General features: G+C 39.9%; 2 protein-coding genes across 4 annotated transcripts in view; one reads left to right on the top strand and one right to left on the bottom strand.

The window, feature by feature from the left end:
- Positions 1–3,431, top strand: part of TPPP (tubulin polymerization promoting protein) — a 118,092-nt gene extending 114,661 nt beyond the window's left edge. For both annotated transcript variants that reach the window (XM_024218567.2, XM_024218570.2), the window contains one exon: positions 2,889–3,431. In XM_024218567.2, coding sequence (XP_024074335.2) covers positions 2,889–2,910 — 22 coding nt within the window. In that variant the 3' untranslated portion in view covers positions 2,911–3,431. The remainder of the gene's footprint in view (positions 1–2,888) is intronic.
- Positions 3,432–18,615: 15,184 nt separating this feature from the next.
- Positions 18,616–21,536, bottom strand: part of CEP72 (centrosomal protein 72) — a 46,947-nt gene continuing 44,026 nt past the window's right edge. The window contains exons 14-15 of one of the 2 annotated variants that reach the window (XM_024218565.2): positions 19,485–19,681; positions 18,616–19,317 (exon numbers count right to left, since the gene is read on the bottom strand). In XM_024218565.2, the coding sequence (XP_024074333.2) occupies positions 19,525–19,681 (157 nt within the window). In that variant the 3' untranslated portion in view covers positions 18,616–19,317; positions 19,485–19,524. Of the gene's footprint in view, positions 19,682–21,536 lie in introns of both variants that reach the window. The other variant, XM_024218564.2, reaches the window with a different exon arrangement.

Raw genomic sequence — 21,536 nt, 5'->3', positions numbered from 1 at the left:
CTCCAGATAGTACAGGTTAATCACCTCTGTTGCCTCTCTGCCACCATCTGTGTCAGGGTTCTAATGTATACAGAACAGCTAGCTTTAGTGAGCTACTTACATACAGTAAGCAGTAACATATGCTAGTTTTTCATGCAGGCCAACATCCTGTATTTGGCACATGTCCAGACACTGAACACAGATTCTCAGCCTTTGAACAGATTGTCTTTTGTTTTCTGCTGACTTTCTATAGAAGCCTTTTCTGTAATTTTGCCACCACTGACCTTTCAAACCAACACATGAACGTGAAACCAAAATAATAATAAACAAAAGGAAGAACTCCTGCATGGGCTTGGAATTTTTTGTTTGATTATAATTTGTTTTGATTTTTGGTTTTCAGGAGAGAGGGAAGTCTGCCCCACCCAGTGCATGCTTTTAAAAGGTCTTGTATGTGTTTTCCCCCCCCTTTTAGCCCTCCTTGGTGGCTCTGGTTACCTGACACAATTTTAGAGATACACCAGGTCTGTCAGAGTGTGGAAGTATTTGTTTGTGAAGCCTTTCCAAGTGTTTCAAAGTTATCCACTTTTCCTGAACACTCCAGTTCCTGGAAAAGGAAATGTTAGTTATCCATTTACACATCATACTGGCTACCTGCCTTCCCCTTCAAGGAGAGGTAACAGCACAAACCCACTTTCAGATATTTGTTATGGCCAAATTATTCCAGAAAAGCAGTGGAACACAGAGTAACTGGTAAAGTGTAGAGAATACATTCCTTCCTGAAATGTCCCATAAAGCTACAAATCTGGATAGTGCTCAAGGACAGTCATTTTACTACAACAAACAGATGTGTAACAAACCTTGAATTATTTGTAAAACACTATCAAATCTGAATATTGCAAAGTTCACATTAGGGCTGTCGATTAATTGCAGTTAACTCACGTGATTAACTCAAAAAAAGTAATCGTGATTAAAAAAATTAATCGCGATTAATCACACTGTTTAATAAATTTCAGATGGTATTCTATTTAATATTTTTGGATGTTTTTCTACATTTTCAAATACATTCATTTCTATTACAACACAGAATACGAAGGGTACACTGCTCACTTTATATTATTTTTTATTACAAATATTTGCATTGTAAAAATGATAAAATAGTATTTTTTAATTCACTTCATACAAGCACTATAGTGCAATCTCTTTAATCGTGAAAGTGTAACTTACAAATGTAGATTTTTTTTTTCGTTTGGTTACATAACTGCATTCAAAACCAAAACAATGTAAAACTTTAGAGCCTACAAGTCCACTCAGTCCTACTTCTTGTCCAGCCAATCGCTCAGACAAACAAGTTTGTTTACATTTACAGGACATAATGCTGCCTGCTTCTTAGGGTACGTCTTCACTACCCGCCGTATCGGCGGGTAGCAATCGATTTATCCGGGATCGATATATCGCGTCTTAACGAGACGCGATATATCGATCCCTGAACGCGCTCATCGTCAACTCCGGAACTCCACCAGAGCGAGCGGCGGTAGCACAGTCGACGGGGGAGCTGCGGCCGTTGATCCCGCGCCGTGTGGACCCCAGGTAATTCGATCCAAGATACTTCGACTTCAGCTACGCTATTCACGTAGCTGAAGTTGCGTATCTTGGATCGATTTCCCCCCCCCCCCCCAGTGTAGACCAGCCCTTATTTACAATGTCACCTGAAAGTGAGAACAGGCATTCGCATGTCACTTTTGTAGCCGGCATTGCAAGGTATTTACGTGCCAGATATGCTAAACATTCGGATGCCCTGTCATGCTTTGGCCACCATTCCAGAGGACATGCTTCCATGCTGATGATGCTTCTTTTAAAAACAAAAAAAAACAAACAAAAAAAAGCATTAATTAAATTTGTGACTGAACTCCTTGGGGGAGAATTGTATGTCTCCTGTTCTGTTTTACCTGCATTCTGCCATATATTTCATGTTATAGCTGTCTCGGACAATGACCCAGCACATGTTCATTTTAAGAACACTTTCACAGCAGATTTGACAAAATGCAAAGAAGGTACTAATGTGAGATGTCTAAAAATAGCTACAGCACTAGACTCAAGATTTAAGAATCTGAAATGCCATCCAAAATCTGAGAGGGACGAGGTGTGGAGCATGCTTTCAGAAGTCTTAAAAGAGCAACACTCAGATGCGGAAACTACAGAACCCGAACCACCAAAAAAGAAAATCAACCTTCTGCTGATGGCATCTGACTCAGATGATGAAAATGAACATGCGTCGATCCGCTCTGGTTTGGATTTTTGTCAAGCAAAGAACCCATCATCGGCATCGATGTATGTCCTCTGGAATGGTGGTTGAAGAATGAAGGGACATATGAATCTTTAGCGCATCTGGCATATAAATATCTTGTGACGCCGGCTACAACAGTGCCATGTGAATGTCTGTTCTCACTTTCAGGTGACACTGAAAACAAGAAGCGGGCAGCATTATCCTCCAGCAAAAGTAAACAAATTTGTTTGTCTGAGCAATTGGCTGAAGTAGAACTGAGTGGACGTGTAGGATCTAAAGTTTTACATTGTTTTATTTTTGAATGCAGTTATTTTTTGTACATAATTCTACATTTGTAAGTTCAACTTTCAGGATAGAGATTGCACTACAGTACTTGTATGAGGTGAATTGAAAAATACTATTTCTTTTGTTTTTTACAGTGCAAATATTTATAATAAAAAATAAATATAACATGAGCACTGTACACTTTGTATTCTGTGTTGTAATAGAAATCAATATATTTGAAAATGTAGAAAACATCCATAAATTATTTAAATAAATGGTATTCTATTATTAACAGTGCGATTAATCACGATTAATTTTTTTAATCACGTGATTTATTGTGATTTTTTTAATCACTTGACAGCCCTAGTTCATACGGCCGTTGAGAGCCTGACCTGAAGTCAATGGGATTTGCATCAAGCCCAAATTGAAGGCCAAGTCCTGCAAGTTGCTGAGCCCCATCAACTCCTGTTGACTTCACTGTTCATCACTAGGAAGCTGCCTCAGCTAGTGTGACAGGCTGTACCCACTCCTGCAGTGCGAGATGTAGGAGCTATCACATCTTTGAAGTGCTGCTGATCCCACAGAGTGTCAAGGCTTCAAAGAGTGCTGCTGTGCTCTACTGCTACACAAGTGTGGCAGGGCACAGAAGTGACGAGATTCAAAGTTGTGGCTCTGGGTGTTTGAGAAGCCTTACAACATAAAGGGACTGACTGTGTACAGGAGTTCCATGTTTGGAGAGTGTGCGGATCCGGACCCTAAGGCTAGTGGGTGCAGGTTGTAGTTAAACTTTCCCAGTTGGGGGTGGTCAGACAATTATTTAATGACAATTGACGTTGCAAGTCAAAAAAGGTAGCTTTGCAACCGTTAAAACACAAATTGTAGAATCATAGAATATCAGGGTTGGAAGGGACCTCAGGAGGTCATCTAGTCCAACCCTCTGCTCAAAGCAGCACCAATCCCAACTAAATCAACATCGTATGTTGTAATAAACAAAGTAAATATCCTTAAATCAAATTCTAGTAAGTTCTCAAGCAGCATTTTTCTTACGTTGCCTATTGATAAATTTTGATGATTATCTATGGAAATATTTTCTGTTGGTTCGTGTGTGCGATGACATGGACGTTTACCAACATATAAAGATAAAAATTGAATCCTTCCAAGCCCACCAGAGTTCCTACCAAAAGAAACATGCTCTAAAAGGACCTTATCCAAAGAGCATAGAAGTCAATGGAAAGTCTCCTATTGACTTCAATAGGCTTTGGATCAGGCCTTAAGAAAATAACACCGACAGCAACATTATAGGTTGACAGAAGCATTTCTATGTTAAATGCGTATTTATTTTAATATTTTTTCAATTGCCAATTTTTAAAAGCCAAATAGAACAGGTGAAGAAAAGTTACTTTAAAATGAGGGTGAAGAGGGGAGATAGTAGGAAAGAAAATCTTTTGTGATGAGTCTTTTCTCTGCTGCTAACTGGAGGTGAGAACACAAAACAGACACTTACTTTCTCAGATTCAGTGTCTACCTAGCCCTTACAAAGGTGCTCAGTGTGGGAAGGATGCAAAGAGCCTGCCCCTTGTGTAGCCTGCATGTGGGCCAGGCACAGTTGCAGCCCCTGCACTTGGAGAGCAGGGTGTGTGGAGGATAACAGCCATATGTGTAGGAGGCAGCAGGCTGCACCCCATTAAGCAGTGTAGTAGTAGGTATGCTTCTATTGTACATCATTACTCTAGGCAGGGTAAATGGCATGGTCCCGTGTCAGGATTTGTGTACATTGCAGGTTTTCTGCTTGTGATCTTTTTCCATGCATCTAAGTCCGTTCCATCTCACTGGGCATTCACGTCAGTCTGATTTGAAGCACCCAATGCTTCTCAGTTCACACACACACACAAAAGTCACTGTACAAATCTTGCAGTCCTCATCTTTTGTTTTCATTTATAATTTGATTTTGCATCCTTTGAAGTTCATAGTATTGAAACATGACAAGATACTTCAAATGTGATATGGCAGATATCAAAATCTATATTTTAAAAACAAACACAATTTAAAAATAAATTGCATTCATGGGCATAGTTTGCATCTCTCCCCCCCCGCAAAAAACTGCAAGCCTGGGGCAGGCACTGTGGGCCTGATTGGAGCTGCCCTCTTCCCCCCAAAATATAGAAGTCATACTATGCCTACGATTCCATTAACACTAAGGCAGGGCCCAGTCCTGCAAAGCCTTACACATATGCTTAACTTTACGCCCTGTGTGCAAAGTTAAGCACATGCATTGTTAGTCTTTTCAGGATCAGGGCCCAAGAAATTAAAGTGCTGACTGCGGGAAACAAATGGATTTTTAAAAAGTGAAGTTACACAAAAATCAGATTTGATTCTTGCTTTAGTGCTAGTTTAATAAATGATTTTGAGTACATGATGTGCTTTAATGTTTAGTCAGCGTAGTTCTCTCACGCTTTAGGATTTCTTCCCTGTAATCTCATTTATATAAAGCAGTCAGTAATGAAAGTTTTTGTCCTTTTATTTATGGCCATGGAAGCTGTAACAGCCTTACGATATCACATGCATTTAAAAGGGCAATTTTGCTTTAACAACTCTTCTGCATGAGCAATTACATGATGAATTGTAATCAAATATTTTTATGAGTCCAGATTAAGTAAATATTTTACACAGGGAGACTGGCCAGGGTAAAGCCACCAGATTTATATTTGCAGTTCACCAAAATTTCCTAACTGTGTGGCTTCAGTAAGAGATTTATTGTTAGTTTTCTGTTTGGTATCTTTAAACTCAAAAGCCTCTTAATAGTTTTCAGCAGTTTAGGGATTCCCATCCAAAGATCTTTTTGGCTAAAGCACAGCACCAGTGCATTTTATTGACTCTGTGTGGACAAGAAAACATGCTGGAGTTATAGAAGGCCTGAACCCTGAATAAATATTTTGAACATTGCTTGGTTTTTTCCCTCCAGTAGCTCTATTAATTTTTTTTAATTTACAGCATCTGACATTTCATTTCATGCTTCAGATCTAGAAGTAATTTTTACTGACTTGGTTTGCAGTGCTGGTTGTACCTTCATATGTTTTTTCTAGAGACGCATTATCCTTCCCAAAACATCTTAAAACTAATTTGAAAATCAATTTTTATTTCTTTTAGGCTATTAACTGTTACAAAATAAAGTTTGATTCTTTGTGCCTCGGTGTGCAATGCCGTACTGCTGTTCAAAGCATAACCCTGCCTTATGGTGATGTATGTATGTACTTGTTGGGGGCGTCTATCTGTGTCCTGTTGGTAATCCCAAATAAGTGTTCTCTGCCCTCCATTGGCCAAGAACCATTTTGACCTCATAATAAGGAGAAAATGTAATGTGTTGCATGCATTAGCACATGCCCTCCAAACTATTAGTCTTCAGTGTGTGCCAAAGTAACCACACCTTTTTGTACATTCTATTTGTAGTGCAAACTATAAGTACTTTACTTACCATGCCAATTACTCAGTAGTGAGTAATACTATACACAAGATTTGTACATGTTTTGTAAGCAGGTGTGTACGTGTGTGTACCTACACTGTAGATGTAACTAGTATTTGTGCCATATGGGTGCTGATCCAAAACTTAAAGCTATTGGGGCCAAATCCTGGCCCTCCTACCAAACCGGACCAGAGCTGCGTGGCTTGGCCTGACTGCCACTGCAAAGCCCTCTCCATACAATGGAGGACAGAAATCCCTGTCAGTGCAGCTCTATAGCTCCTGCACAGATGTCTAACCCGTTCCTGGTTCTGGGGGCCCGTGTCCACAACTGTCCCTCACTGGACTACATTGCAGGGCAGCTGCAGAGTAGAGGAGGTAACATCACAGGAGCACTTCCTGATGTTCCACTAGGAAAGGAAACAGCTGTCAGTCAGGGTGAGGACAGTAGGTCATCAGAATGGATGCCCTCACATGCCCCCCGGGCAACATTTTAGAATTATCCATGGCAGGGAGCCCCGATTCATACTCTGAGCTCTTTGGCCTCATGCACTTTTGCACCCCTTTTTTTGTTAAGCAGGTCTGCAGTTACTGTACAGAACACTACACCAGGCCAGCCATCCTCAGCAACAATCATGGGGTGGGGGGGGAGGACTAATAATGTGTCCTTTTACTCCTGTGGAACAGGGCCTGAGGTGTGGGCCCATAATTATTACAAAAGCCCAAAAAGTAACATTCAAAATATGAAACATCAGTGCAGAGATCAAACTCACACTAAACTCATAATAAATGCTACAAGCCACATAATCAAACTGGGTGCCTCAGCTGGACACCTCAATAAATCCCACATTGGCACTTGGTGCCCACATGCCCATTGGAGCACCCAAATATTTGAAAATAGTGCCTAGACTGTTTTCATATTTTTATCCATAAAGCCAGCAAGAGACACTCGACCACCATCACAATCACTTGCTAGATCCCCAAAGCAATGGCAATATAAGAAGGAAGCTCTTGAAACTTTGACTTTCAAACTAGTGATGGGGCAGCCTCCAAAGGTTTGGATGCGCTGCAGACAGAACCTCCATTGCCCAAGAACTGATCATGACATCAGGAGCTGTGGGAATACTGCAAGGACAGCTATTTTTCATAGTTTTCCAATATTTCCTCATCTATATTGCTCTGAAGCCAGAGAGGAGGATTTCAAAACAAGGTAAAAAGACACGTCTAATTTTAGTTTTTGTTAACCTTGAAAAAAAGGATTGGAATTAGTTTGGGTTTTGGATTAGCTCTTATTTCATTCAAACTACCTTCCTCTTTCCTGCTTATGTGGGGTAAGTGGATTTTTGCTATAACACAAAGCAATTTGATTAAAAATAAGGAAAATAGCCGTGAGTACATTTGCTGGATATTGACACATGCATGGTATTATTGAAGTGTTCTAATGCCATTCTGAAATGGCTATTATACTGTACCATCTTTTCTCATGTATACAGATCTATTTGGGCAAGTGTAAACAGTATATAAACAAATGCCAAGATTATCCAAAGTTGCTGTCTAAAGTTAAGCTCCTAAATTCCTATTTACGTATCCAAATAACTGGCCTGATTTTGAAAAGTGCTGATCATCCAGCACTCTCCACTGAAGTCAATCACTCATCGGGTGATGAGTTAATTTTTGAAATATATGTATAAGCATCTGTTAACTTCCTGAATAACTGAAAAGTACATGGCACTTGATGGAAGCCGTTTCCATTGTACTGTTAATTTTTTTCTGAATATATGTTTTAAAGAGACCCGTCACTTAGTGGTTGTTTCAGCCAGTGTTCTTAATAATGCATGCTCAAGATTCAATTACTTTTGATTTTTAGTGCCACATGAATAAAGTTATATTCAAATTAACTAAAAATACAGCCTTGAAAAAATATACTCACGTGCCTCACATAACTCTCCATTTTAATCAGGAGTTATTCTATGGATGGTTTAAAAAAAATGAAGAAAGACAGAAAGGTGATCTACTTCCAGATGATGGTGCATTATTTCAGGTTCCAGTTTACAGTAGATGAATTTGTGTTGGTACTTGCTCAAGTGCTATTTTAAACAAAGTAATTTTAAAAATGTGAAATAGTTCAGCATGGGCTCTGTTAAAGACAGTTCGTGTTAATGGAGCCATCAAATATAGCTTTTTATTTTTCTGTGATAAATTATTCTTACTAACTATACACACATCTTTTATAAAGGCCTTGTGTAAAAGCCTGGACACACACACAAGAACCTAAACCTGTTGACAAAGTACATTCACTAAGCAATGAATTACATGAAGTCACAAAGTCAAAGACAACAACAAATTATAGTGTGTAACATGAGTGTTTTTTCTCTGTGCTGAATTCAGAATATATTAGCCTCAGCAGACAACTCCACTGGGAGGTTTTCCCCCATAATGCCAATAGTATAAGATGGTTTGTTTGTCTCAAAATGCTGCCGATTAAAGAAATGGTCAATAATGGGTATATAGGTTGAGGTTTATCCTTACCAAGATTTAATCATGTCATAAATTTAAACATCACCGGAAAAATATATATTTATACAGAAGAGTATTTTTTGAATTCAGTTTCTGGGTGTTTTTTATAATTCATTTTCAGCCATGGCCATTTATTTATGCATATTATCCGTTGCTCTTTAATTACATCTTTTATCTGTCTCATCCTGTTCCAATATACACATCTGATTTGGCTTATATTGTCTTGGATCTACATATGTCTGGATGTGCTTACTGTCAGAACCTGCCCACTAGTGTGGAAGGAGAATTGCTTTGGCTAGAGTAGTTGCGGCAATCTGTGTTAGATAGTTGTTTGCAACATGGAGATGGGTTTTGTTCTTGTTTTCCTTGGAGCCGTGTACAGCCTGATAAATAGCTAAAATTAATCTTATCATTTCTTGTTCCTGTTTTGTTATGACTTTCGTCTTGGCCCAGAAAACCAGGAAGCTGCTGTGTACTTATGATTACCTTATACTCAATGTTTAGTATTGCAAACATTGCAAACATTAACATTCATCTGTACTAGCATACTGTGTCCACTGTGAAATTTTCAACATTGTAAAAACCTAAGATCATTTAACCTTACAAGTTTACTTTTTTCTGACTAATTTATCACTGATTTTTTTTCATTATTGCAAATGAACAATTTGAGTGTAGCATTTCTTAATTTTTACTGTAGTGGCTAAACATACTGCGGTATTTAACCTCTTGGTGAAGGGAGCCAGGCATTTTTCATTGCAGAACACACCGGGTGGAATGCTGGCCCCACTGAAGTCCATGGCAAAAGTCCCATTGACATCAATGGGGACAGGATTTCATCCGCTGGCTTTAATGGCAGGAAAGATGGACCCACCAGTGCGCCAAGGGGTTAGTAGCTATGACAGAGGTTAGAGGGGAGCAGATCAGTGATTCTCTGTTCCCATATCTTAGTTTCATTTCAACTACTATTCAATCTAACAAAAAAAATAAAGAAAGAAACTTGAAAGGGAATCATATACTACTAGTTTGTACTAGGTTTTTTTTCAGGAAAAAGGAAACAAATATATATATATATATATATGCAATATATTTTTACACTGTTTAATAATGCTATAAAGTATTAAATATATCACTTTATCAGTGTGAATGTTAAAGTAATGACAATGTTATAGATGTTTAAACCTTTTAAAGTTGTCTTGCTGATTTCTAAAACCACATTAACCATGGACAAGCTACTTTGTCAAGTAAACAACATTATTCCTGATGATTAGAGGAAAAGTTTGAGTATGGCAGTAGTCTGTTTAGCACTGTAAAAGCTTGGTTTGAAAACTTTTAGTAAAATTCATATTGTATACACCATTGTTTCTTAGGAGTATAGCTTTTCATAATGTATGTTACTGCTACTGATTGTATAAAATTGTATCTTAAGTCGGTAAAGTGATCAATAAATCTGTTAATACATGTTAGCCTCTTGTTTTCATAAAGTAAATGATACTAACTATTAGTTAAACTGTCTGTTACAAGTCATTTTGTAATTTAGCTGTTAAGGTAATTGGCAATAAATGTATAAACTACGGTTAAAAACACTTCACTGACTGACACCTCCCACTTCTAGCTTTGAAAGACACATTTCCGTTCAGACTTAGTTACCCTATCTGTCAAAATGGGGATCATTATTCTTATCTATTTATCTTACTCGGGGTGATGTGAGGATTCGTTAATGATTGCAAAGTGCTGTGAAGATGAAAAGCGATGCTTAGTGTAAGAGCTAAGCATCTTATTATGACACTAGGACTATATAATGAGTGTTCTGGAGTTCTGAAAATATAAAAATGAATACAAGTTCAGCGTGAATAAAAGTTTGGATATTCACAGTACTTAAACTGGTCTCTGATCTCAAGCTCCTAGGCTGCTACTCTACTGTTGACAGAAAGTGTTGTGACAATAAATGCTTTACTCCCAGGAAGAGCCGTCAATAAATATAATCCCTTCTGAAAAAGCAAACACATTCTTTTTTCGGTGGAGCAAATGGACTTTGGAGAGAGGAACTGTCTTGCCTGTTGGATGATTGGGCAGATGTAAGTATCTATCAATGGTGCATTTGCTCGCCCTCAATGACTTTTTAACATTGCAACATTATTTAGTTTTATTTTAAACAAAAAAAGTAGTCTGTGCTCAATAAGGTTTTTAACTTAATCACAGAGCCTTTATCCATAAATATAAACATTCCTCAATGCCTCGCAGTTGTATGATAAAAAGTAATAGAATGAAGCTATTTTATCAGAATGTACACTAAAATGGTATTAGCAGATAATATCACAATAACGTTGTGCTGTTTAAGAGTTGTAGAAGTACTATGTTGGAAGCTGTACATGGTACTTTCCTACTTTATCACAATACTAATATCAATCTATGACTGAACATGTTATAGTGCAACATACCACTGAATTGTCCCATACATACTATTGGAATGAATGTTATTTTTGCAATCACTTCCTCAATAAACACACCTATGGAAATGTCTTTGGCTAAAATCTGATAAGTAGAGCTGAAAACCTCCGATGACCTTCTTTCTCCATAGAGGCCTCAGACCCAACATGACTGCCTCAAAGAACTCTGTCGTTTGTGATCCTTAAGCATGTATGGTTGGTCACCTGAACAGCAGAAATCAAATAAAACATGACTTTTTGGAGCTTTTTTTTTGTTTTTGTTTTTTTTGATGGAAAGGTCAGTTTTTTAACTCAAAAACCTCTAAAGAAAGGGTGTTTTACAATCCACTACTCTAGTTTACTGGGAATCTAGAAATTAAGGCTAGGCTTTTCAAAGGAGCCCAATTGAGCTGAGGGTCCAAATCCCACAGAATTTCAAGAGGATGGCCTGCACCATCCTTTGACTGACAGAATAAGCCTGGGATTTTCAGTGGCCCATTTCAAGGAGCTGTGTTTATGTATTTGTGTAATTCCATGTATATATGTGCACGCAGGATATGTATACTGTGTATGTGACATAGTATTATTTAATTAAAATATGTAAAATTATCTGGGCCAGATTCTCTGTGCTCTAGCATCTGTGGGCTGCATCAGAGCGGGGGATCTGTCAGAGAGCTGGTTATGGCTCCATGATTATCCCCCTGACTCCAGCCCCACGTACATCTTAGAGCAAGCTGGGGGCTAAGCCAAACCACAGCTGCTAGCTCCAGTGCTCTAGGGTCCATATGCCAAATTCATTTTCAGAGTGCATGATGTTCTGGTCCCTCCCCTGCCTGCCCCGCCCCTACTGCACCAGGGCTGTGGGTAGCCCTGAGATTGACTCCTTAATTAGCCTGATACTGCTAAATCAACTCAAGTTCATTATGGCAGCAGTTCTCAAACTTTATTGCACCATGACCCCCTTCTGACAACAAAAATTACTACACGACTCCAGGAGGGGGTGACTAAAGCCTGAGCCCCACCACCTTGAGTTGGGGGGGAGGGCAAAGATGGGCAGGGGCATATAACCTTAGCCCTGGGCGGTGGGGCTCAGGCCCTGGACCTCAGCAAGTCTAACATCAGCCTTGGCGACCCCATTACAATGGGATTGCAACCACTTTGGGGGTCCTGCCCTGCAGTTTGAGAACCCCTGCATTATGGCATACCCATCTGGTTGAGGTAGAGTGTAGAAGGCTGAGATGTGTTCATGAGACTCTAATGATCTGAGACTGAAGGCTCTAAAACTAGACAAACATCTTTTAAATGGTTATGATACCAGCATAGTAACCACAGCCCCAATTCACCAAAGCACAGATGTGCTTAACTTAAAGCATTTTCTTAAATCCATCCCTATTCAGCAAAGCGCTTAAGCATATGCTTAAAGGCAGCTGAACAGCAGGTTCCAGCTCTCAGGAGGAAGTGCTAGACAGAGGCTTTGGGACCCCAAGACTGAGACAATGACTGGCCTCTAGGGGTTTAAAATACCTGGGACTCCAGAGGGTGGGTTCCTCACAGCAGATTGGGGGTTAGCCAGCAAAGGAAGCCTGCCTGGGTCTGTGGCAAAAGCATTAAGCCAGATCCTGCCCTCTTGTACAGCTTTACAAACACTATGACTTCAGTGGGATTGTGCAGGCGTAACACAGAATTTGGCCAGCACAGACTATTTCCCTCACAACTAACTACATAAATATTTGTTTGACTCTGCTAATTAAATACTGATAAGGCAAAAGTGGTGTGTACTGTTTATGTATCCAAGGCAATGTGGCAATAGAGAATCACTTTTAGAAAAATGAGAACATTTCAATGATAAATGACCTTCATAAGTGGGGCATTTTTATATAGCACAAAGCAAATAAGCCCAAACGAAGTCCACCCTGCCATTCCTAGTCAAAGGGCATTTGGGGCCAAAATGTGCTTGTCCTATAACAATGGTCTACAATTTTTGAGAAGTTGTCTGCTTCAGAGATAAAATGTGCTATTTATTATGTATTTTGATGTGCTGAATTCAAATATGACAATTAAATATCTTAGAAACAGTAGCCAATCAGTTGTTTTAAGTTTTTACATTTTATGTCTATGTATATTGTGTAGATAGTAGAGTTTTAATCATAAATTGTAAACCTAGGTCTTTTCATGTGTTTATGGTTGCTTTACATGATAATATTTCACCTGTCCTGTTTATGTAACACTTTAAAAATCAGCAAAAGGGTTATATAAATAAAATTTATTATGAAACAAAAGGCAAAAAACTATTCTGTACATAGTTTAGTCCTATTCAGTGTCTACTCGGCGCTTCTTGGCTTGTCTCTTGTATTCATTAAATGGAGCATCTCTTGTCACTGTCCAGCAATAGTCTGCAAGCATTGATGGGCTCCATTTGCCCTGATAGCGTTTCTCCATTGTTGCAATGTCCTGGTGAAATCGCTCGCCGTGCTCGTCGCTCACTGCTCCGCAGTTCGGTGGAAAAAAAATCTAGATGAGAGTGCAAAAAATGTATCTTTAGTGACATGTTGCAACCAAGGCTTTTGTATGCCTTGAGGAGGTTTTCCACCAACAACCTGTAGTTGTCTGCCTTGTTGTTTCCAAGAAAATTTATTGCCACTAACTGGAAGGCTTTCCATGCCGTCTTTTCCTTGCCACGCAGTGCATAGTCAAATGCATCATCTCGAAGAAGTTCACGAATCTGAGGACCAACAAAGACACCTTCCTTTATCTTAGCTTCACTTAACCTTGGAAATTTTCCACAGAGGTACTGAAAGCTGCTTGTGTTTTGTCAATGGCCTTGACAAAGTTCTTCATCAGACCCAGCTTGATGTGTAAGGGTGGTAACAAAATCTTCCTTGATTCAACAAGTGGTGGATGCTGAACACTTTTCCTCCGAGGCTCCAATGACTGTCGGAGTGGCCAATCTTTCTTGAGGTAGTGGGAATCTCTTGCACGACTATCCCATTCGCAGAGAAAACAGCAGTACTTAGTGTATCCAGTCTGCAGACCAAGCAAGAGAGCAACAACCTTCAAATCGCCACAAAGCTGCCACTAATGTTGGTCATAGTTTATGCACCTCAAAAGTTGTTTCATGTTGTCATAGGTTTCCTTCATATGAACTGCATGACCAACTGGAATTGATGGCAAAACATTGCCATTATGCAGTAAAAGAGCTTTAAGACTCGTCTTCAATGAATCAATGAACAGTCTCCACTCATCTGGATCGTGAACGATGTTGAGGGCTGCCATCACACCTTCGATGTTGTTGTAGGCTACAAGATCACCTTCCATGAAGAAGAATGAGACAAGATCCTTTTGACGGTCACGGAACATGGAAACCCTAACATCACCTGCCAGGAGATTCCACTGCTGTAGTCTGGAGCCCAACAGCTCTGCCTTACTCTTGGGTAGTTCCAAATCCCTGACAAGGTCATTCAGTTCACCTTGTGTTATGAGGTGTGGTTCAGAGGAGGAGGATGGGAGAAAATGTGGGTCCTGTGACATTGATGGTTCAGGACCAGAAGTTTCTTCCTCTTCCTCGTCTGACTCAAGTGAAAATGATTCTGGTGCATCAGGAACCGGCAGTCCTTCTCCGTGGGGTACTGGGCGTATAGCTGATGGAATGTTTGGATAATGCACAGTCCACTTTTTCTTCTTTGACACACCTTTCCCAACTGGAGGCACCATGCAGAAGTAACAATTGCTGGTATGATCTGTTGGCTCTCTCCAAATCATTGGCACTGCAAAAGGCATAGATTTCCTTTTCCTTTTCAACCACTGGCAAAGATTTGTTGCACAAGTGTTGCAGCATATGTGTGGGGCCCACCTCTTGTCCTGATCTCCAATTTTGCAGCCAAAATAAAGGTGATAGGCTTTCTTAACCATAGTGGTTATACTGCGCTTTTGTGATGCAAAAGTCACTTCACCACAAACATAGCAGAAGTTATCTGCACTGTTCACACAAGTACGAGGCATCTCTGCTCACTTTGGCAAAACAGAAATGTGTCCCTTTGCAAAATCAAACACTGACAAACAAGCACGACACTGTATGATTTCTAGAGCTGATATAGGGCAATTTGTTCAGCAGAGTGATGTAAGCTTCGTTATGATTGCATCATCCATGACTTCTAGGAATAACATGATGCAATTCATATCATATATGACGCAATACCAGCTTCAGATTGCATCATTCATTGTTTTGCCTAAAAAGCAAGTACTGTCCAAACCCAGTCATAGATTTATTCATAGATCCAGTCAAAGATGTATTTTAGTCATTTCTGGTTTAAATTGAGATCCCTTCCCTTTATAACTCACGTATCCTCTGCCATTCCCAAGTCAAGGGTCGTATATACTGACCCAATAGCATATCTTGAAAACTAGAGCCAAGCAACAATTTTAAGCATCATTTTCGTTCTCAGTGACCCAGAATTAGTAAAGTTTGACGACATTTATTTCAGAAGCATTTTGGCTGTAGAGCAGTGTAATAAGCGAATGTTGTGTGTTATCTGAAAGCTGATTTAGCAAACTAGCTCCTTTGCTAGAGCCCACTCATCTTTTGATCTCATCTGCTGGTTTATTTATAGTCAGCTTAGAATGCCTAGAACTGTTGGTGTAGTTGTATAGAATCATTTAAAAGTAGGCTGGTGCTTAGTACACCTGCCTCTCTTGCCAGACAATGTTGACCATTCAGTGAAAGCATATGCCATAAATGTGCTTTGCGCTCGTGAGTTTCTGCATTCAAGAATACATTATGCATATAGCACATTTTTGGCTGTTTGTTTTTCCACAATGTTTTCTAATTGCAAATACAAAAATCATTCAACATCAAAGGATGCTGCAAGCACAAACGCAAAGGTAAAGTTTTAGCTGTTACTGTAGCTGGAACACTTTGGGCAAGTGTGCCTAACTCACTAGCTCCGCTGCAGCTTCTTGTTTGTCCAGTTGTATATCCCTGGTCTAGTTCCCCAACTCAGTCCATGGATTTAAGAAATTACATAGATGAGATGGACGGGAGCAATTCCCTTTCCTAAGCCATGAAATGATGGCAGAAAATAGTGCTTATGCTACATCCCACTTTGGCTTAGATGCTGATTCTTATTTTTCTGTTTGTTTTCATATCATTAACATATGTCTTCACTACACAGGTACCCTAAGTGATCAGCACTTGGGTCTGAGGCCCTGAGTTAGTGTAGCCCAGGTGCGAGCAGCCATAATTCAAAGCCATACCTCAGTTACCCTGTCATCAATGGTGCTGCACTTCTCCATTTGTCACTATAGCTTCTGGAGGCATATCTCATGGTTCTTTGTGCTGCTGTAAGTGCTATGATTCTTTCCTAGTGAATTATGGGCGAACTTGTTTGTCCTTCTGGGCAGATGGAGGGAATTGTGGGAAGGCGGTGGAGGACTATCAGTGCTGAAGTGAGTCAGTTTGCATGCTCATAGCAAAGGTGGCTGGTTATCACCCAGAACGAAAGCAGGCTCTAACCCATGCTCCCAGCTGTGCCTGAATGCAAGCACCACTAAACTCAGGTGAGATGTGCGTGTGGCTGAGAGAGGGCTACAGGGGCAACACCTGACTAAGAACCTGACCTAACTATACTGTGAGGACATACCCTCAAACGACGGGGAATTTCTAGGAATTGAGACTTCTTTTCTTCCCTAGTTTCTCTTTTGCTCCTCTTCACTTTGTTTTTGTGCTTTTCCTTTCCTCCCCACCCCCTTATTTAAAGTAATTGAAATTACTTCTGTTTACCTCAGTTTCTCATATTCACCATCTTTTCCACCCAGCTAGAAACCCAAGTCCCTTTTCCCCTCTAACAGCAACAATCACTGGGAACTTAGAAACAGGGTTTGGCTAATTTCTTGCAAATGTGTTTACATCACTCTTACTGAGCTCTATCCATTGTAAAAGTGTGCTCCTTGGCCTTACCTCTGACATTTAAGATGTAAATATTATGCTAATATTAAGGTGGAAATTTGCACCAGGAAAAAGTGATCTGCTGGTTTTACACTATGTGCACAATATCTTAGTATTTACAATGTATTTATACAGCACTATGCATTATGGAGTATCACTAAAGACTATCATTTATATTTATGCTGTGTTGTTGTAGCTATGTCGCTCCCAGTATATTAGAGAGACAAGGTGAGTGAGGCAGTATCTTTTATTGGTCCAACTTCTGTTGGTGAGAGAGACAAATCATTTACAGGAGTCACTTCAGCCACCACTGAAATGGATCTAGGGGGGTGAAAGATAGCACATAGCAACCCTACACATCAATGTAAAACAGGAAGTGAAGTATCCTGTAACCAACGGAGATGCAGGGGGAATTGTCCTGATGGACAATGATTCAAATTGGGATTTAGCTCGGATGCTGGGGCTAGCCCTTCAACCCTTGCATACAGGGCCATGGTATCTATAGTGAGAGTAAGCTGGCAGGATATTGGAAAGAAAGCTTCACTCACGTTCGAGGCACTCTTAATGCTATGCTAACACAGAGGTTCAGTACCAGCCAAGGGGAAAGGGCAACTTTCTGAATCACCAATAGCCTTTCTTGAAGCATAGGCATGTAGGCAACTTTAGCTTCTCCCCTACCCTTCAATAAACAACAAGTTTTTTTAAAAAAACAGCTGTTTAATATCACTTTAATGAATAGTTTTGTACCATGACTAAATTTGTCCAATTTTAATAAAATGAGATAAACGAGCTTCTGTTCAAAGCTCAACGTTTCATTCCTTTATTAACCCAATCCCACAGCCTAGTTGTCTACATCCAGGCAGCATCATGGGAATTTGTTCCACAGCTTCTATCTAAATAGGAACCAGACCCAAACCTGCTTGTCACATTCAGACTAGCCAGGATTCTTGCCAGTCATAACCCAGTGACAGCCCACATGATGAATATGATTAATGAGGGCGTAAGTTACCATGAACGTGCAGGCGACTGCTATGAGTACATAGGTATGATATTTTTGAGGTTTGTTTATGTATTAAGTTCATTGGAAAGATTCCAAAAAGGAAAAGCACATAGAATAGAATATCAGGGTTGGAAGGGACCTCAGGAGGTCATCTAGTCCAACCCCCTGCTCAAAGCAGGACCAACACCAACTAAATCATCCCAGCCAGGCCTTAAAAACCTCTAAAGGATGGAGATTCCACCACCTCCCTAGATAACCCATTCCAGTGCTTCACCAACCTCCTAGTGAAATAGTGTTTCGTAATATCCAACCTCGACTTCCCCCACTGCAACTTGACACCATTGCTCCTTGTTCTGCCATCTGCCACCACTGAGAACAGCCTAGCTCCATCCTCTTTGGAACCCCGCTTCAGGTAGTTGAAGGCTGCTATCAAATCCCCCCTCACTCTTCTCTTCAGCAGACTAAATAACCGCAGGTCCCTCAGCCTCTCCTCATAAATCATGTGCTCAGCTCCCTAATCATTTTCATTGCCCTCCGCTGGACTCTCTCCAATTTGTCCACATCCTTTCTGTAGTGGGGGGCCCAAAACTGGACACAATACTCCAGAGGTTGCCTCACCAGTGCTGAATAGAGGGGAATAATCACTTCCCTCGATCTGCTGGCAATGCTCCTACTAATACAGCCCAATATGCTGTTGGCCTTCTTGGCAACAAGGGCACACTGCTGACTCATATCCAGCTTCTCATCCACTGTAATCCCCAGGTCCTTTTCTGCAGAATTCAATACACATTTGACGGGGAAATTTTCTGCTGGCTAGAATCCACCCTCTTTGTGCTGCCTGAGAGACCAACGAGGGCGGATCTCAGTAGAGAATGTGACTCTTAGTGTACTGGTAGGTGAAAGAGTACCAGAGTACAGCTCATACTCAGTAAAGTTATGGAGAGTAAAATAAAAGCCTTAGACAATGATGGCTGTTTAGAGAAAATATTTGATAGTGTTATTTGTAATGGAATAACTAAAGTTACTATCAATCACACATAGGCCAAAGGACTATCACAGATACATTCTTTGTAAAGTTTCACCTCTTGTTACAGGTGCTCACCCACAGTGGAATTGAAAGAGCAAGCAGTGAATATTTTCTATTTCCCTAAAAAGTTTCCCTTCTAAACCATGTTTAATGTTACATTTGATAATATGGACAGCAGTACCCAGTGCATAAGTACAGATCAGTGCTATAATTCAACTTACGTTATACTACATTTATATATAAAAATATGAGCTATGTCCTTGTGAACTAACTCAGCCATTGGCACTTAAGGTCCTGATTTCAAAATAATAGTTCTAAATTTGAACTCACATTTAGCTTTAGGTAGCCCTGAGTTCTGGACTGAAAGTGCTCAACCAAAATTTCTGACTGGGTTTAAATTGCCATCATGCACATCCATGTTTCTGTAAAAAAGAAAGTGAAAATTTGTTCTGGAGAAGTCTCTGCTGAACAATTTATATGCATAAAGACAGAAAAACAATTTTGAATAAATAAAAGGTATCAAAGACATCAACTCATGGTGCAGTTGTAAATGTTTGCTCACACAGTCAGATACACTCAAGGGTGTCACCTCTTATAAATCATTTACAACAAACTTCCTTGGATTGTCACTAACACCTGCTGTTGTCCATGTTGCTATGAGGATGTTTATCCATTGTTTTTTTTAACTGATTGTAACTCCAGTGTAGCTGCTCAACTTCAGTCCTGTGCCGTGTACGTGTCTCTGCTAATTCTTGCAGGAGATGCTCATTGGTAGAAACCAAAGTTCTGCAAATAAACAATCCAAACATCTAATTGTGCTTATTATTTCAACCATTTTATAAAGTCTTTTTACTTCCTTTCACATTTCTATTGGGTACTACTATTTCTTTGTAATTCTATTACAGAATAAGCTATTGTGAGCTATTTTTCCCCACTTCGAATGTATAAAAGAAGAGAGATTTTTAGGAATAATTTATGACCAAGTAAACATTCCTTAGCGGAAAGATTTATCTCAATAATACATTTCAAATACACGTGCTCTCCATATGAACAAGTTTGCCTTCATTGGACTAAATCCTCAGCTGACGTAAAATAGTATTTTACATTACGGAAGTTCTGGCCAACTATTTTTTAGCCACTGAAACAACTATAAAAGAAGCTGTTGTGTTAATTTTGAAATCCTCATAACTGTCAAGATATAGACATACCGTACTACGTTACCTTATTACGGCAACCCTCCCCACTCAGAGGACTGCACAAACTCTCAACCCATATGTTTAGGGCACCGATGGGCAAGACCCAGGATGTTTTGTTTTTCCAAATCCAAAATTGGGATTTATCAGATCCACATTCCATTTTATCTGAAGCTGAAGATTTCCCCCCTAGTTTTGTCCCATCTCCAGATCATGTTGAAAGGAAGTTATACAAAGCAATCTTTCAGATATATACTGACATTGATTCTAAGAAGCAGTGTCAAAAATTATAAGTCATACAAAAACAAAGTTTATAAGGGGAACTTTTTCTAGCATGTATGCACCATGGCCATCTCAAAATAAGGCCCAAATCTCATCTCCCCAGAACACAGAGAGAGAGAGCAACTTACTAAAGCACAAAAACACAGCAAAAAGGGGCTGGGGTCATGCCCCTTCTATCCTCTCACCAAATGAATTATTCTATAACTGGACAGAAACATTAATTTCTTATTAGTAGATCACATCACATATCATGTATTACAAGTTTAGAATATAAAACTGTTCGCTACATTACAGAGCCTAAAAAGGTGACTATTTAGCGGCCAAGAGAACTTGTTTCAGGTGATTTATACTGGGGACAAAGGTCAGTTCCAGCAAATGCCAGAATTGGCTCCTAGCCAGAGTTTCACCATCAGCCCCTGGAATCCATAGTCCATCCACCACAAACGGAGTGGATAGGTATATTTTCTTTAGTATTGACTTGAGTTAATCACAATTCTGGGAGCGGATGTTTTTTAGCCTATCGCACCAGGACATTCTGACTCCAGCAAGTCGTGGTTAACAGGGAGGCTCTATCGGCTGCTGAAGAAGATTCAAATCCTTTGTGAGGGATGCTACAGCAGCATCAACCTCGTAGGGAGAATCTGTAGCTTCTGTAGAATAGCAGGGCCTGCTTAAAATGAGTTGTTTCTATGAGACCCTATAGGATTTTTGCCACAGTATCTGCCACTGGTTTAAATCAGCCCACGTTGATCAATGGCTGAAAGTCATTACCATTGAACAGAAGGCCTACATTACACTGAAATAAATTGGTTGTTTCAAGTTCATCTCCTCAAATAGTATGTAACTACATCACAAAAAACCACACAGTACTCAACCCCTCCTCGCTGACTGTTTTGGCAGAGGGGGCAATGTTTAAATGGGCATGGAGACGAAGATATTTTCTGCTCCCAAGAGATGATCCCGCCAGAATATGGCTGACATTTATTCAATTCATAAAATCAGCCATCTAATCCCCAGGACACTGTACAAACATAAAACATTAGTAGGCCAGTGCGTATGGCACTTGGCACTGCCAATACCTCTGCTGCTATCTCTTCTGGGGATAAACAGCGTCCTTCAAATTCTAGTTCTCCCAATTTGACAGAGCACCACTAGTCACGTAATTA

This window comes from Terrapene carolina, unplaced genomic scaffold (assembly GCF_002925995.2).
Source record: "Terrapene carolina triunguis isolate 2854851 unplaced genomic scaffold, T_m_triunguis-2.0 Scaffold229, whole genome shotgun sequence".
In the NCBI taxonomy this organism is placed as follows: Eukaryota; Metazoa; Chordata; order Testudines; family Emydidae; genus Terrapene; species Terrapene triunguis.
The sequence above is the reverse complement of the archived record's forward strand: the minus strand, read 5'-3'. Positions and strand labels throughout refer to the sequence as shown.